We start from the raw sequence: 14,863 nt of genomic DNA, 5'->3' as shown, positions 1-14,863 counted from the left end.
TTCTTTTCAAAAGGAAAAAAAAAAATAAAACAGAAGCTGCGTTTTGCATATTTTCACTTCCTTTTTGAGAAAATGCCACCCGACCTACACCAAATAAACACCAGTTTGTATAGGGTTACCTTCAACCACACATTCTTGACATACTTCCACTCTTTTCATTTATTTAAAAGGAGTGCCACATGTTAATAAAATACAAATGTATACAGACGTATTTGGATAATACTTCCGGTATCAAATTCCTTCTGCTTTATTTGTCTTGACGGAACACGAGAATGAATCACACCTGGCCAGTTCAAATACTTTTGAGCCCCTGAAACTGCAGAATTGACACTCCAGTCAAATCCTGATACATTTTGTTAAGGTACATGCGAACACATAGTGACAACATGATAAACTGCATATTATAAAATACCAGTTAAAGCTGAAAACTCCCAATTGAAAGTTTCCCCCAATTTCTTCCAACCTTCACACCCCCTTTCCCGCCCCAAGCTTTGATAGAAAGGCAAAAAAAAAACGTGCCGAGCTGTCATCACCACCATGCCACCTACAGTGCTTCCTTGCCACCCTGTAGCAGTGCATTGACTGGGCACAGGGCCCAGCTCTCTTTGGGCGGCCACTTTGGGCTGCCACCCCGGGCCCCTGAAACACTTCCCCAGGGCCGGGGCAGAAGGGCCAGGCCTCCCTGGTGTTGACTGTCTGCCCAGAGATCCGGACAGTGGGTAGCAGTGTGTGACGCCTGGCTCCAAGCCTCCTGACCACTCAGACCCTTTCCCCGCCTCGGGGACATAATAGAACCCCTCATGGACTACACACGGAATGCAGACCCACGCAATATACAAGCACAGGTGTGTGTGTGTTCTGTGTAGATTTTACACATTACAGATTATTCAGTCAGATACTTAGATAGATGGTGCATTTAATATCTCTTTTAAGGGGTGTTGACAAATGCATGCTTGTAAATATATACAACAGTCAAATAGCTCTCTGGAGCTGGCTTGTCAAGGGACCAACTCATTCTCTGCAATTGGCCTTAATTAGTGTTGCCTCTCTAGTGTGCTCGGAGGGTTAAAATCAGGGCCACTTGTTTGTGCATTCATTGGGGTTGAGACACTTTGGTTCCAAGGAGGATGTAGGGGTCAAGTGTTAAACATGGCACAGGCCATCAACGTCAGGAAGTGAAACAACTCCATCTCTAAACAGTGATGCCTTGGAGCACGTGCCACCACATAGGACAAATAAAGGTTCTTTTTCTTGTCTTTTTTATTTTTTTTACTTCTTACTCCAATCAACAGTGTCGGGGTGAGAACATGTGTGGGTGAAATTAACAGCAGGAAAATAATGAGGCCCACAGGGTAGCTCCTCACTACCCCTCTAATTCCCTCTTCCCACCTACCACTTTACTATTGTAAGTGAGTGGCACCTTCGCTCCGTCATCTGCTTGGCACCACAAGGCCTCACCTGGAAATCTTTTTTTTTTACTTGTCCTTATCCTCTTCCTGATGCTTTGTTTTTCACCTCACCCCTTCTTGTCGAATTAAATGTGCGAACATTGGAATTAATGTGAACAGATGTTGAGATTCAGTCCATATAGACAAAAAGATGAATATGCCTTTCAACGATTGCGCCATCATAAAAGTTCACAGAAAATGACAAGTTATTTTTGTCATGATGATTACTATCTTGGGTCCTTGTAATGCAACATCCACTTTTTTTTCCCCCCAGCCACTGGGTATCTGGTTTTCCATTTACGGCTTTTCAGAATAAACAAGAACAAGAACAGGAGCAACTTAGCCAGCCCATTACCTTGCCGTACTGAATCATAATTACAAGGTCCTATAAGGCAGAACAATTTGATTTGAAGAATCGCGATAATGAAGGCACCAGTCAGTCAGTTGTACATGTTAGCTTTTAAACACTCCACATGGACACTTCATTTAGCGCATCATGCTTTAGACTTTGAATGAAAGAAGAGGGGGAGGACAGTCTCTTGTCTACTGCACTGAAAAGGATAAGATGTGGAAGTTGTGGAGTAAAGAGCATATATTACAGGAGGGACAAAGCTGCTTTTGTCAGAGTGGCCTTCTTAACAGTCTCATTGGCTGTGAGAGTTCAGAAGCAGGTCCTGGGCTCCCTGTATTCCTTTTGCGTAAGCCGGTGTCTTCCTGCCTGGCCTCTGACAATGGGAGAAGTGTTTGTCTCAGGACAAATCTAAAGCTGACTGACATGGATGGGTGTGTGTGTGTGTGTGTGTGTGTGTCATGTTTGGTTTGCTAACAAGTAGTTTTTGGTGCCTGTCTCTCCACTCCTCCTCTGCCTCCCCCAGGGAAGCAGGCGGGAGGTGGGAAGCAGAAGCGAAGCCATTGTGAAGGGGAAGCCACTGGCCTCTTCCTGTTATGAGAGGAAATGCATACAAATGTGCTTCCTGTGCGTCCGCAACCCCCCCCCCCCCCCCCACCTCACCCCACCCCACCCCACGGTCAGCTTGCCAACCATCCTTGCTCCCTTCCCTCTGTCTCCCCTCTCACCCATGTGGCATGGAATCTGCCGCCCACCAGATCTCCCTTTTTCTTCTCACTCACCCCTCGCTGTTTATCCCGGGTCGCCTATCTCCTTCGTTTGCCAGAGGAAATGTGACATATCATTTTATGCACTGCAAATCTCTGCTCATTTGACTAGAACGCACATATAATTGCATTTTCACAGACAAACATACGTGCATGAATAAAGATGACAGGAGAAAGATGAAAGGGCTCAACAGGAAATTTAATAAAGAGAGGCTCTGAATTATATGTCATTTTAAAATGATATTTATGCACTCCCTATTTGGTGCACTTGCACTCTCTGATTATCTCCAATACAAAGACTGTATCACAAAAACAGCCCTTTAAACAGATAATAATGATCAGTTTTGATATGTTTATTAGTGTGCTGTGCGGTGATGGAGTCCTCTCGAGTGATGGAGGCAAGAAACCATTTTTGGTTACCGAAACATAAGCTGGAATGACAGTGTATGTATGTGAATGACAGCTATTTAGTAAATGTAGTGTAGTTAAATAACTAAATAACATACCCGGTCTACAAAGGCCAGACGTTCGGAGGCTCCTCCTCCAGCTGCGAACCAATGTTGTGAATTGATGGTCTAGCCTTGCTCACACTTCCTGGTTATGTCACATGGTCTCAAATTTACCCTGACGTCCTGATAGAATATCTGCAGATTTTCCAATTGGGACAGCCTTTGCACAGCACGATGATGTCATGCAGCCTACAAATTGTTTTCAATTTATGCTTACCTTAATAATCCTATTTAGCTAGGTGACAGGAGTAAAATATTCTAAACTGTTTTTAGTACGATGCCCTGAAAAAAACAACTACAACCACATTAATAATGATATTGTGAAAAATATTTTGAGTAGCTCTGGAATTAGATGAAATGGTGTGTACATGTTAATAAGAGTGCATTAGTATTGTGCACTTAAATGCATTAAATAGTCAACATACAAAATAACTCACAGTACTCTGGCCATTCTCACTTTTTATCTGTTGGTCATCAGACCTTATGTTTTAACCCACTCTGGGACTATTGACACATTTACAGTTACTGTGGAGGCAGGAGAGGCAGAGGTGGCTGTTAGGCTCTAGCCTGTACAGGACCGGAGCGTGAATGTTCATAAACTAAAAGGGTCACGGGATAACATCTTTCCTGGTCATGGAGTCTTGACAAACTCTTACCTCAAGCTGTACCCAGACACAAACTCGAGATCCAGAGCCAATTAGCACATCCTACATAAGGTCCATATGCAAGGCTGGTTGTTCGACCAAGCGTGTACACTTTATAAGCGTGCTTGCGGGGATGTATGCTACATAACAGGTTGTACAGTATGTGTCACATTGAGATGTGTAGGTGTGGTGTGATTTTCATATAGGTGTTATTGTTCGATCAGTTAATGCTCTATGTAATCACACTCCATAAATATTCCATAATTATTGGGACACTTAGTCATTACAAATGGAAGAAAGTTAGGCGTTGCCACCTTCCCTTTACCAGTAAAACATGGGTGAGGACACCTTGACAGGCTTGAGGTCAAATGTCAAACTCCAAATATACCTTTATGGACTTTATGCTTTATGCTCTAGAGCACAATAATAGAATAGAAAAGGGCCTTCCCCAAAATGTTTCCACCAAGAGTGATACCAGAGCTTTGTTGGCCTCCAGCTGTCTCCTATGTAGTGTCCCTTGGAAGACAACATTCCATGTCCTGTTCTCAGGTAGTCAGCTTTGACCTTGTCTTACACAGTCCTCACATTTACCGACAGCATTTGTTTTATAGTGTCACAGTTGTGAGGCCTTTTGTTGAGCCCAACAAGGATTGAGAATAATAACAATGAATCTTATTGTCACTGTTTTTATTTGTTTCACATTTAAGTCTGATTGTGCAAATGTCAGCATGGTATTTAAAACCCATGGGAGCATTTTGTCCTTGTGTAATCGTCACTGTGTCACAATGAATATGTGTACCGAGAAAGACAGATAGCTCTACATGGCCAGTTGCATCAGTGGAAAACCTTTAGGAATGAAGCTGGGAAAAGGATAGAGCAGTTCATGCAAGGTTACCAACTCAGCGCCGGGAGAGAAAAAAGGAAAGGGTGGAGGTGAGGGGTGGATACAGTTTCCTTGGTGCACCTTGGGAGACGTTCTTGCATGTAATACAAAACTATCTATCAATATCTAGTCATTTCCAGCTCCTCTTTCAGCTTTCAAAGTGTGAAGGGCAGCGTGATCCTTCTGTCTTGAAAGACTTCAGTTGTAGTCTTTATTATTTTATTCAAAGCATGATTCACAGAGCATTGGGAGGTTTCCATTCTGTGTTTTTTGGCACATGTCTAAGTGTCAGAAGAGAATAGACAAACATGCAGGAGGTAATGCCAGCAGAGTGCAACTCTGAGGCTTTGTTTCTCATTAAAAAAGCTTTGCCAGTGCAGACCTTCAATATTAATAACAATACAAAGCCAGAAGAAAATATCAGTATCACCCATACAGAGGCGTTTGTAATTATATTAGTATTTTCTTTATCCCTGGTAAGAACTAGTTTACTAGAAAAAAAGAAACTCAATGTAGCTCACTGAAATTAACTCAATTATCTAAGAAATTGAGGAATACAGGTTATTTTATTTCATAAGTGTGGTCAAAAAGAACCCAAATAGACCTAGCCAGAAATTCCTATCAAGAAATAATGTTTTTGAGACTTTCAGATCAGGTTTTGTTGCTAATATCATTGGTTGTTATTTATACCGTATTGAAGGGTACTAACATTGGCAACTCTTACTTAACACTTGTCTTTTTTCTACTAAGGATAGTCACAGGTTTGTGGATTTCTTTTAATAGTACAGAAGGAGGGACATTTTCATCTGTCATATGTTCCTCTGTGTACTTTGATGTACAAACATTAACGGATCTTCTTGGCCGTTATTTTTCAGAGACAGAGTATTTTCAGTTCCTTAAAATGTGTTTGTGTGTCTTTCCTAGTGCAGTGGTTTTATGACTATTAGTCAGGGCCTGTTCAATCTTCAACGGAATTCTGTTTTCCTAGAATTAATGCACTTTCAATTGAAATGATAAAATGAGCACAGATTAGTGAGGTTCCTTTCTGCAGCAGGAATGACCGGGGTTTTGGTGTTATGATGAAATAGATTACCACAATTTCATTATTAGGGTTTCCCACTGTGAAGTTATATTTATTGTATTGCTTCCACATTCAATCATTATCCGCCTCCTCTTTCCCCAGGTGACATTTACAAAGCGAAAGTTTGGCCTCATGAAGAAAGCCTATGAGCTGAGTGTGCTGTGCGACTGTGAGATTGCCCTCATCATCTTCAACAGCACCAACAAGCTGTTCCAGTACGCCAGCACAGACATGGACAAGGTCCTGCTTAAATACACCGAGTACAATGAGCCCCATGAGAGTAGGACCAACTCGGACATTGTGGAGGTGAGTCGACACAGATGAGACAAGCACTCGTGCGCCCTGATGTACTGAATCACACATGCATGCTCCTGTATGCCGGCACGGAAACACACACAACAGCCAGATGGTTGTGACTCATTCTGCAACCTTACTTCTCTCTTTTTGTGCCTTCACATTTAACAGTGAAATGATTAATGTCTTAAAGTTGAATGGTCATCACAAAGGTCCCAGTATTAGTAACTTTGAAAAGAAACATAATAAATACATCAAGAAATATAACATAATAAGCAGTGCAGTTTAGCTCTCCACTGTGTTGTGTATTAGCAAGTTAGGCAAAATGGAATGCATTACTTGGCTGCAACCAGCGGAAGCACTGTTGATTCAGTCTCAACTATCGGGGTGTAAAGGAAAAGGAGAAGATGGGAAGTTAAACTACATCCAAAGGCAGCATTATTCTGCTCAGTACAACACTGGCACATAAATAGGACATTTTACCTTATTATTAAGAACAATGATTGAAAAATGTTAATTAAATGATGAAAAAAAATGTAGTGAAATGCACATCTGCAAAATGTTGGTGGTTGCAAAATTTCAAAAGAAGAAAAAAAATGGGACTCGAGACCCAAGGACTTGTCCTGCCTGCTGACAACTATCCATTGTGTGTTGCTACATTAATAGTGTAAAATCATTACATTTTACATTTATGTTTGACACAGAAGTGAGCATTGTTTTTCACCTAACGTAATATATTGTTATGTGGTGCTGCCTTTAGGTTCCAGAAAGGAAGAAAAAAAAGTACAAAACACTTTTGACAGTAAATACTATAAGTGTAAAACCTGCATGGTGAAAAGTGTGCCGTAATGATGTGAACATGCTGTCACCACTGATCTGGCTCTCAGAGCTGGACGCTGATCTGACAGAGTGGATACGTGTCGCAAGCATGGCTGCAGGCGATTGTAAACAGTGCTGTCAGGCCAGCCAGTGGGCAAGTAGATAAAGCTTGGAATGACGCTGGCCCTCTACAGGATTCCTTATAAGCTCTCAACATGAAACTGTTACGCAACATTCACACTGGAGATCTGACCAACCTGGTGGGCAGAGCTGATCCTCTTCTCACAAACTCACTCCATGCTTGCTACTGCAGAAACATTCGTATCAATATGTTTCCTTAAATTCACTACTTATTTCATGCACCCCCAAGCACTAATAACGAATATGTTAAAATGAAATGATCACTTGTTTTTATACTTTGAAAGAGCCCAACTATCTTTTTATTATCAGTTAGCCAAGCTCAGTATGTCATTAAACAGACACCTGATGGATCATTTAATTTTTTTTTTTTACCGCTGCTCAATGACAAATTATGTACGTCAGACTGACATCGTTGGCTCACAATTTAAGGAGACAAAATGTACTCAAGAAAAGTGGGGTCCAATGAGATGTAATGAATGAATAGTCCAGGCCGACACGTACCTATGGATCAGGTTGGCCAGGCTAACACGAGAGCACACAGCATGGAACATGTTTTCATCTCTTCTTATGGGTGTTACTGGGCTCGATGCCCAAACACGGGACAGGTCCACTGGGAGTACTCCTGCTATTCCAGATGGCAGTCTGCCCCTGACGACAAACCTTTTCAATTTGCACATTCACATCAAATGCCTTCTGCTTTGGAGGAGATTTGGCGTTGCTTTACTCACATTATTCCAATGATCTCATTTTGAAGACATTGATATACTGGATGTGATGCAAACTTAACAGTAGTAGGCTCTTGTTAACACTGGCTCTGCGCCACACTTAGTCCCGTTTGATGGTGTCAAATGTGTTAAGGTAGCTTATACATTAGGTGATACAGCACTTAGCGTATGACTAACCTTGATAATAACAATCTTGCATGTGTTTCAGAGGCACAACATTTCTGCATATCTTAGAATGGCATGTCCATTTACATTATTTCTTCACTGAATTATTTACGCATTTCATGCAATAGCGCATTTGCCTTTGTTCACCAAGTCCTTCAGCCACTGTATTGTCAAGATGACCCCGCTGAACCAGAAGGAGAGCTGTCACATATTTCAACAAGTGGCTGTGACATGACCTCGCTGCTTGGGTGCTCTTGCCGTAACCGTGTCTTTATTACTGAGCTGAGGATGGCCAACATATAAACAGCCATGTCAGGAAAAACGAGTTCAATAGTCCAGTGGAGTGGGGGGGTGCCGATAAACTGCAGATCACTACCAGCCCGGGGATCCCCAGAGGATCCTGTTCAAAATCGATGTGATTATGCCGCTCCGCATAGTCTCAGCATGCTATCTGAATTGGCCACAGGGCTGACACCAGCACGGTTCACATGATCGCAAAGCAGGGTGTGAGTAAATGGAGGGGCGGGGGAGGGAGGTGAAGCGGGGTCGTGGCCCTCTGGTTGCATGCTGTATGCTGCTTTGTCAAGGTACATGAATGTAGGCGGCAAAACATATTCTAGGATGATAACGACAAAGGGAGTCAATGTTGTGATTATGGGAAGAATCTACACTAGCAGTCCTCTAAATCTAGGTTTGCACAGAGAAGAAAGCTAAAATATGACTCTTTCCAAATTTGTAAACCACTTTTTACCTTCAGAAGTACATAGAAAAGCTTCCATCTCTCCTCTGATGCTGCTGTGCCTGAAGGTGTCGTGGGAGGCAAGGCAGAGGTAGGGGAGCAGAGCAGAGCTCAGCGTGGGCGGTCGGCATAGAGGCTCGCTACATTAGCAATAAAGCTCTATGTAATTAGCATGTCTTTGGTTGATAATTAGCGTTGTTGAGAGAGTGCCACAGAGAGTGTTACAGAGCCTCTAAAGATACTTGCATGTTTACAACAAGCTAGAGGGCTTTCTCGCTTTCTCCCTTTTTCTCTTACTTTGTTTTATCTAGTACTTGCAACATTTCAAGTCATAAGATTGTACTGACATTGTGTTTCGAACAGAAATCTAAATTAATTCAAATTTTCAAATATTTAAATTGAATGGTGCACCTCAAAATACCATCCGATGTACTATACTGCAGAATCTCTAAGGCAGGGGTCTCAAACTCAATTTACTTGGGGACCACTGGAGCTAGGGTCTGGGTGAGACTGGGCCGCATCAGGTTTTCCACAAAAAAAACAAAAAACGCATTTATTAAAAACAGAAAAATGAATAAACTTTGCTTTGGTTCTGATTTTCTACAAGAAAAGCTCTGATAAAACATTCCACTGTTCTCAAATATCTTAATTTTTATTTTTCTACACAAAATAAGATGAAAAATAAATAAACAAATCAAGAATAAAGAAAATCAATCAATAATCAATCAATCAATAAATATAAATATAATAATAATAATAATAATAATAATAATAATAATAATTACATTTAACAGTATTAACAGTTATTTAACTTTTAACATGAACATTAATCAAACGTAATATTTTTTTTGGGTACCATACAGCATCCATATCAAACTTGCACGGGCCACACTAACATTAAACTTTCATATCAAGGCGGGGGCCTAAACTAGCGTCCTGCGGGCCACATTTGGCCCGCGGGCCGCTTGTTTGAGACCCCTGCTCTAAGGTAATGCTAGTAATGTGTAAATAGAAAGGTCTTTTCAATCACACATGTAAAATTAGGTTAACCACTGTTGAATGAAACATTTCTCCCTAAATTTGATGATAAGCCAAAACACCATTGATGGTACCAGAGTTTTTTGACTCATTTCATTTAGGGAGGGTTGAAGCGTTCCTAAAGTATGAACTTTTGTGCGATTTTAAGGGGTTTTGAGGAATTGTCCGACCTCATGGGTGTACAACTTCCAAGATTCCACTTAATAGTGTATGGTGCAATTCAAAGCTACTTGCTACTATACCAGACATAGTAGGGTAGTGTATACCCTTTGGATTTGATCAAACTATGAACTTTGTCGAAAGCAAACACAGAGGCAGCTCCTCAGTCATCTGAAGTCCAAGTGTGTCCTGGCAGGTCTGCAGCACACTCACTTGAGTCTGGCTCCAGATAAAACAGACACATTCCCCAACCTTGTGCTCTGTCGGGCCGGTTTCCTGGACATGTGAACGATATCAGAGCAGAAAATGAAAAGCATGAAAATGCACCCATCTCTGCTTTCTCCTCTCTTTGTATTGCTCCTGAAAAGTAATCACTTTAAACTCATATGGGTGACATTCTGTAGGAGTGTGGGGCGTGCTAATTGAGCGAGCATATCAAAGAGTTCTTTCTTTCTCCTCTTGATGATTGAGCCTAAAACTAAGCAGTGCTGGCTGGCTCTCTATGTGATTGTTTGCCACTTTAAATCCAAGAACACATTTGGTGTGCCAAATTCCTGCTCCACAATAGGCTTGTTTTAGTTCTCCTCTACTGTGTGTGTGAATATGAAACACAAGTTTATGCTATACTAAATAGAAGGAGGCAACTGTTAATCTAATGTTAATTACCATATACTGTATATGCAACAGTTTTGTCCTTTGTGTAGTATCTGCAAGGTGAACATTCATCGTACAGCCCGTGTACAAAAACGGTATCAATTAGCTTGAAGCTGCATTGTGCTGACATTGCCAACATTCATGCCATTGGCTCAAGCATCACATGGAGTGGCACATGGCTCTTGGTGCTAAGCTGACTTCCACGCCTGCTTACCTGCCTGCCAGAAGAAAGGCTGATGGTCAATCCCATTTCCAGCAGATTAATCTAATCTGAAAGTTCAGCTCTCCTCGTAATCTTTAACAGCAGCAGCAGGAACGAGAGCATGCTTCCTCCCCTTAATTCACCCCCCCACCCCCCACCGTTTTTCTCCTCCTCAGCGCTCACCTAGAAAGATGTATTCCTTGCGAGGAAAGGCAGAGGAGGCAGGGTTGGGACAGAGGGATGGATGAGTGTGAGGCAGGAGGGAGGAGGGAGGGAAAGAAGGATGTTGGGAGGAAGGCTGGTAATTATTTCCAAAGGTCATTCTGTTAATGACTACCCGCTTGGCTAATGAGATTCAGCAAAGCTCCCTGGCCATGTTTCACCCGGCGTATGTTTCAACGATCTGCCAAGATGTGTGTGCAAGGCACAGGTGTGTGCTCAGTCCAGTACGGCGACAAGCGACTGGGGGAGGCGGTGAAGTAGCAGGAAGGTGAGGTTTCTCTGAAAAAAAAAGTCAGTTTGTAAACTCTCCAAAAAAAAAAAAGCATTGTTAACACTCACTGGACACTTTGTCAACTCACTGAGGTCTTCCCATATGCTCCTTGTGATTGCAAATACTATCATTATTATTGTGCTTGTGTATTTGTAATCTTTTGGTTGCCTCCATGAAGGGAATGATACCTTAAAAAAGCATTTTGTTGAATTAATACCCAGTGGGGGGAGCTAGACTTTTTCCATCGGGGTCGCCAAGGTGCGACCATTACTCACATAGTAAGTTGATACCTGAAATATCTTGATGGCCAGTGGGGTGGCTGGAGAGTAACCAGTCAGTTAATACTTGTCAATCAAAAGTGAGCTTTATTTATTTATTTAACACAATGATCTTGTCTTTGATCTCATTCCATTTTGCATGTCATTAGATGCTATTCTTTGTACAGTAAATGTACATGAGCTCTCTTTAACAAGTCACTAACAGGACATGTGATTAACCTCTCTGAAGTACAAGTGTGCTCATGTTCTGCCTCGCGCCTGCGAAAACATTTTCCAGCATGTGTGCTATTCGGTTTGCTTATTTGGTTTCTAAACACCGTGGAGAACATTAGCCTTAAGGAGTTTCTGTGTTGATCAGCTCGCTGAATGACTTCTTCTCATGGCTCTCAAAGGATGTGTAATCGCGCAGTTTGAGCAGCGCTAATTTATCCTCTGTGACTTTTACATGTGTCAGCATTCAGGGAATTAATGGTATCATATCTTCAATCCCACAGTTGTCCACACTGATTTTGCAGTGTGTCGTGAATTTATTTTTATTTATTTTTTTACTTTGAGGTGAAGGTTCGTGGGGTGTGATACGGGGTGGAGATAAGGGGAGGGGTCGCTACAGTGATCACAGTGTTTCAGTGTTTACTAGTGGCGCAGACTTTTTTTTTTCCTGCTGAGGTGAGGATTAAAGTCTGAAGCTGCTTTGGCTGCCTAAGTAAATTAACATTATGACATTGGTAATCTTAAGACTATAAAGAAATGGCTAAATGTATGACTGATGGAAGTCTGACTACATGTTAGAATACATATCTGTTCATAAATATGTTTTTTCACAGCAAATATCGTCCCACATACTCAATTTAAGTACATATTTAGAAATAATCATTTGCTGTACTGTATAGGTAGCGTTTTAAGTCATATTTTCATCCTTATCCGTCAAAGAAGTATAAATAAATTAACAACTTAATAATATTAATCATTAATAATTTTTTCATTATTATTATTTCCAACTTCAACCTGCAGAGAGCAGTCAGGACAGAGACATGTGTAGCGCATTGTCAATAAGCTCAATTTCCAATTGGTTAACACCACCTCTTTGCTATCACTGCTACACTTCTGTGGTGGTAACACAAATAAGCATGACAGTGGTCGGAGCGCATATTTCTCCTCCAAATTCCCCAGCCGTCTTTACAGGTTCCACTGTTTTCACTTCATAGGCTTTGGGTTAACAGTGGCAAATGTAAGTAAGTTGGTGGAAAAGCAAACATGCCAGCATGTACGTGCGAAACCTCTTGTAATGTTCCATGTGTCATGAGTCCCACATGCTGCTGTGTTTCCTTCCCTTCTTCCTGTCTTCACCTGCTAGGTCCACTTCGGTTTACTTTGTTTGGGACACAGTTAGTATCATTTTTCTACTGGATTAAGTGAGTGGTGTAAAGACAAACGGGAGAGAATGAGTAAGAACAGCTTCTATATTCCTTTCCGTTTCTAAAGCGCTGCTAAAATCACTCACATTTACTGTATGTGACTTTTTTTTTATAATAAATGCCTTAAAAAACTTCTAGTGATTAAAAATAGTATGTGGTGAGGCTATAAATAGGAGCTGGCGGTCTTCGCTGAGAGGTCTTTCTCTCCCCCCCTTTGAGTTTGATGCTGGGGGGGGGTTGTTTTTCAAACAGAGGAGTGAGTAAGCAGAGCTCCATGCTATTCATTTAGTCCTCATCTCCCTCTGATCATCCAGCATGAATAATTGCTCTCATCAGCCACATGCATGACACCATCGGCTCGAGACCCCGCGGTGCCTATAAACATTTGATCGACTGAATAAAGACAGCTATTATTTAATTTACTTGCCCAGACCCTCCCCGTGCTTAACCAAACAGTAGCTTCCTGTCTTGTTGTTTGTTAACATTCATACATAATGGAGCAAAACATCCACCCTTTTTACATGTAATGAGACTCCCTTTGTCTGTTTAAAATGATGTTATTGAGAAGATGACCTATAACTCAATATGAAAACTCACATGACCAGCATCCCCTCACATGAGACCTTCCTGTAGCCTTACATGAAAGACGAGTATTTCAGTGACTTCCAATTTTATAGACTGTACCATTCTAATTTTATACAAAAAGCTAGAAAACAGGAAGGCAGATAATGTAGCTGATCTACAAGCTCAGCATTTTAGCCCCACATAAGACTGTCCACAAAAGCAGAACCCCAGACAGTAAACTTAAAGACGCATTTGGATCGCTCTCAAGGGTGTTTTTTAAGGTCAGTATGTTGGAAACGGAAGTCTGAGGTAGGCACACAACAACAAAAGAAGCTTTTAAAAATAGAATGTTTGAAATGTGCCAATATGTGGTCCCTGTGGTGTGGAGAAGTCAGGCCACTTCTGAAGCCATGCTGCCAAAGCTGCCAGCCCGGGCTTTTCCACCATACCGCCCCAAAACAATCCATGCCAGCCATTAAGATGAAATGATGCCTTGTTCTTTGAAACTATTTGTGGAAAATTTGAAATAATAATCTATTTTTAAAAGTGGCATTCCCGCTGCTTGGCCCTCCTCCCTCCTTTTGCCCATGTCCCTCCCCTCTTCTTCTCACCATAATTGCTGCTTTGGGCAGGGTTTGGAAATCCAAGGTCACATTACAGAGGTCAAGCAGCTGGTCATTGTTACTCAAGGCCTCCCTCAGGCTGCCTCTTCCTGCTGTGGAGCCATGCGATAAGCAACGGAGTGACAAAAGACGATAAGTCATGATTGGTGGGCAGCGCAAAAGGCAAGGGGTGACTGTTATTTTGTTTGTTTTTAAAGGACTTTTTTGTAGTCCGCTTGATATGCCATGTTTCACATAAAATCAAGGCCTTGTGAATTATTGAATCCAAAATCCGTGTAGACACGTTATCTAGACAACACTATGCAACTGAATAAAATATGGTAGACTCAAGAGTGTAGACACAAGTGCCCTCTTTATCCAGTTTCTGTGAGCTGGTATTGTGTCTCTTAGTGTCTGCCTCAGTAATTATACAGTGCGGTGACTTGTCTGAATGACCACTTTGTTCACATGGCTTGGATGCTGCTATAGCAAAGCATGTTGGATTCGGACATGTGCTCAGTGTGTGTGTCTTCCATATGGGGAAACACTGCACCATCTGGTATTGTGCTGTATACTGGCTAGCTACTGGCCTGCATGTGAGTGGGCTCTTGTCTTTGGGGGCTTTTCCTAATGGTGATTTTAGCACTTTCATATCACACAATGCCGCGGTTTGGCAATAAGGTTTGCAGCCTTGCTATGCACACAGCCATGATCTCAAATGTTGACATTTTATCATTTTACCCATGACGGGTGCCACACCAGTGTTTGATTTATGATTGTAGTGTAGTGGCTTCAAAGCTACCAAATCACTAAACAGTCAATGATATGCTTTTCAAGGAAGGGCTATAGAGACAGGGGGTCTTGCTGCGGATTTAGGAGGTGGGGTTGGCAGGC

At 41.8% G+C, this 14,863-nt stretch overlaps 1 protein-coding gene across 5 annotated transcripts in view; it reads left to right on the top strand.

Moving 5' to 3' along the window:
* Positions 1–14,863, top strand: part of mef2cb (myocyte enhancer factor 2cb) — a 71,658-nt gene that overhangs the window by 36,208 nt on the left and 20,587 nt on the right. For all 5 annotated transcript variants that reach the window (XM_058072145.1, XM_058072142.1, XM_058072144.1 and 2 more), the window contains one exon: positions 5,784–5,987. In XM_058072145.1, the coding sequence (XP_057928128.1) occupies positions 5,784–5,987 (204 nt within the window). The remainder of the gene's footprint in view (positions 1–5,783; positions 5,988–14,863) is intronic.

This window comes from Doryrhamphus excisus, chromosome 4 (genome assembly GCF_030265055.1).
Source record: "Doryrhamphus excisus isolate RoL2022-K1 chromosome 4, RoL_Dexc_1.0, whole genome shotgun sequence".
NCBI classification, from domain to species: Eukaryota; Metazoa; Chordata; class Actinopteri; order Syngnathiformes; family Syngnathidae; genus Doryrhamphus; species Doryrhamphus excisus.
The sequence above is the reverse complement of the archived record's forward strand: the minus strand, read 5'-3'. Positions and strand labels throughout refer to the sequence as shown.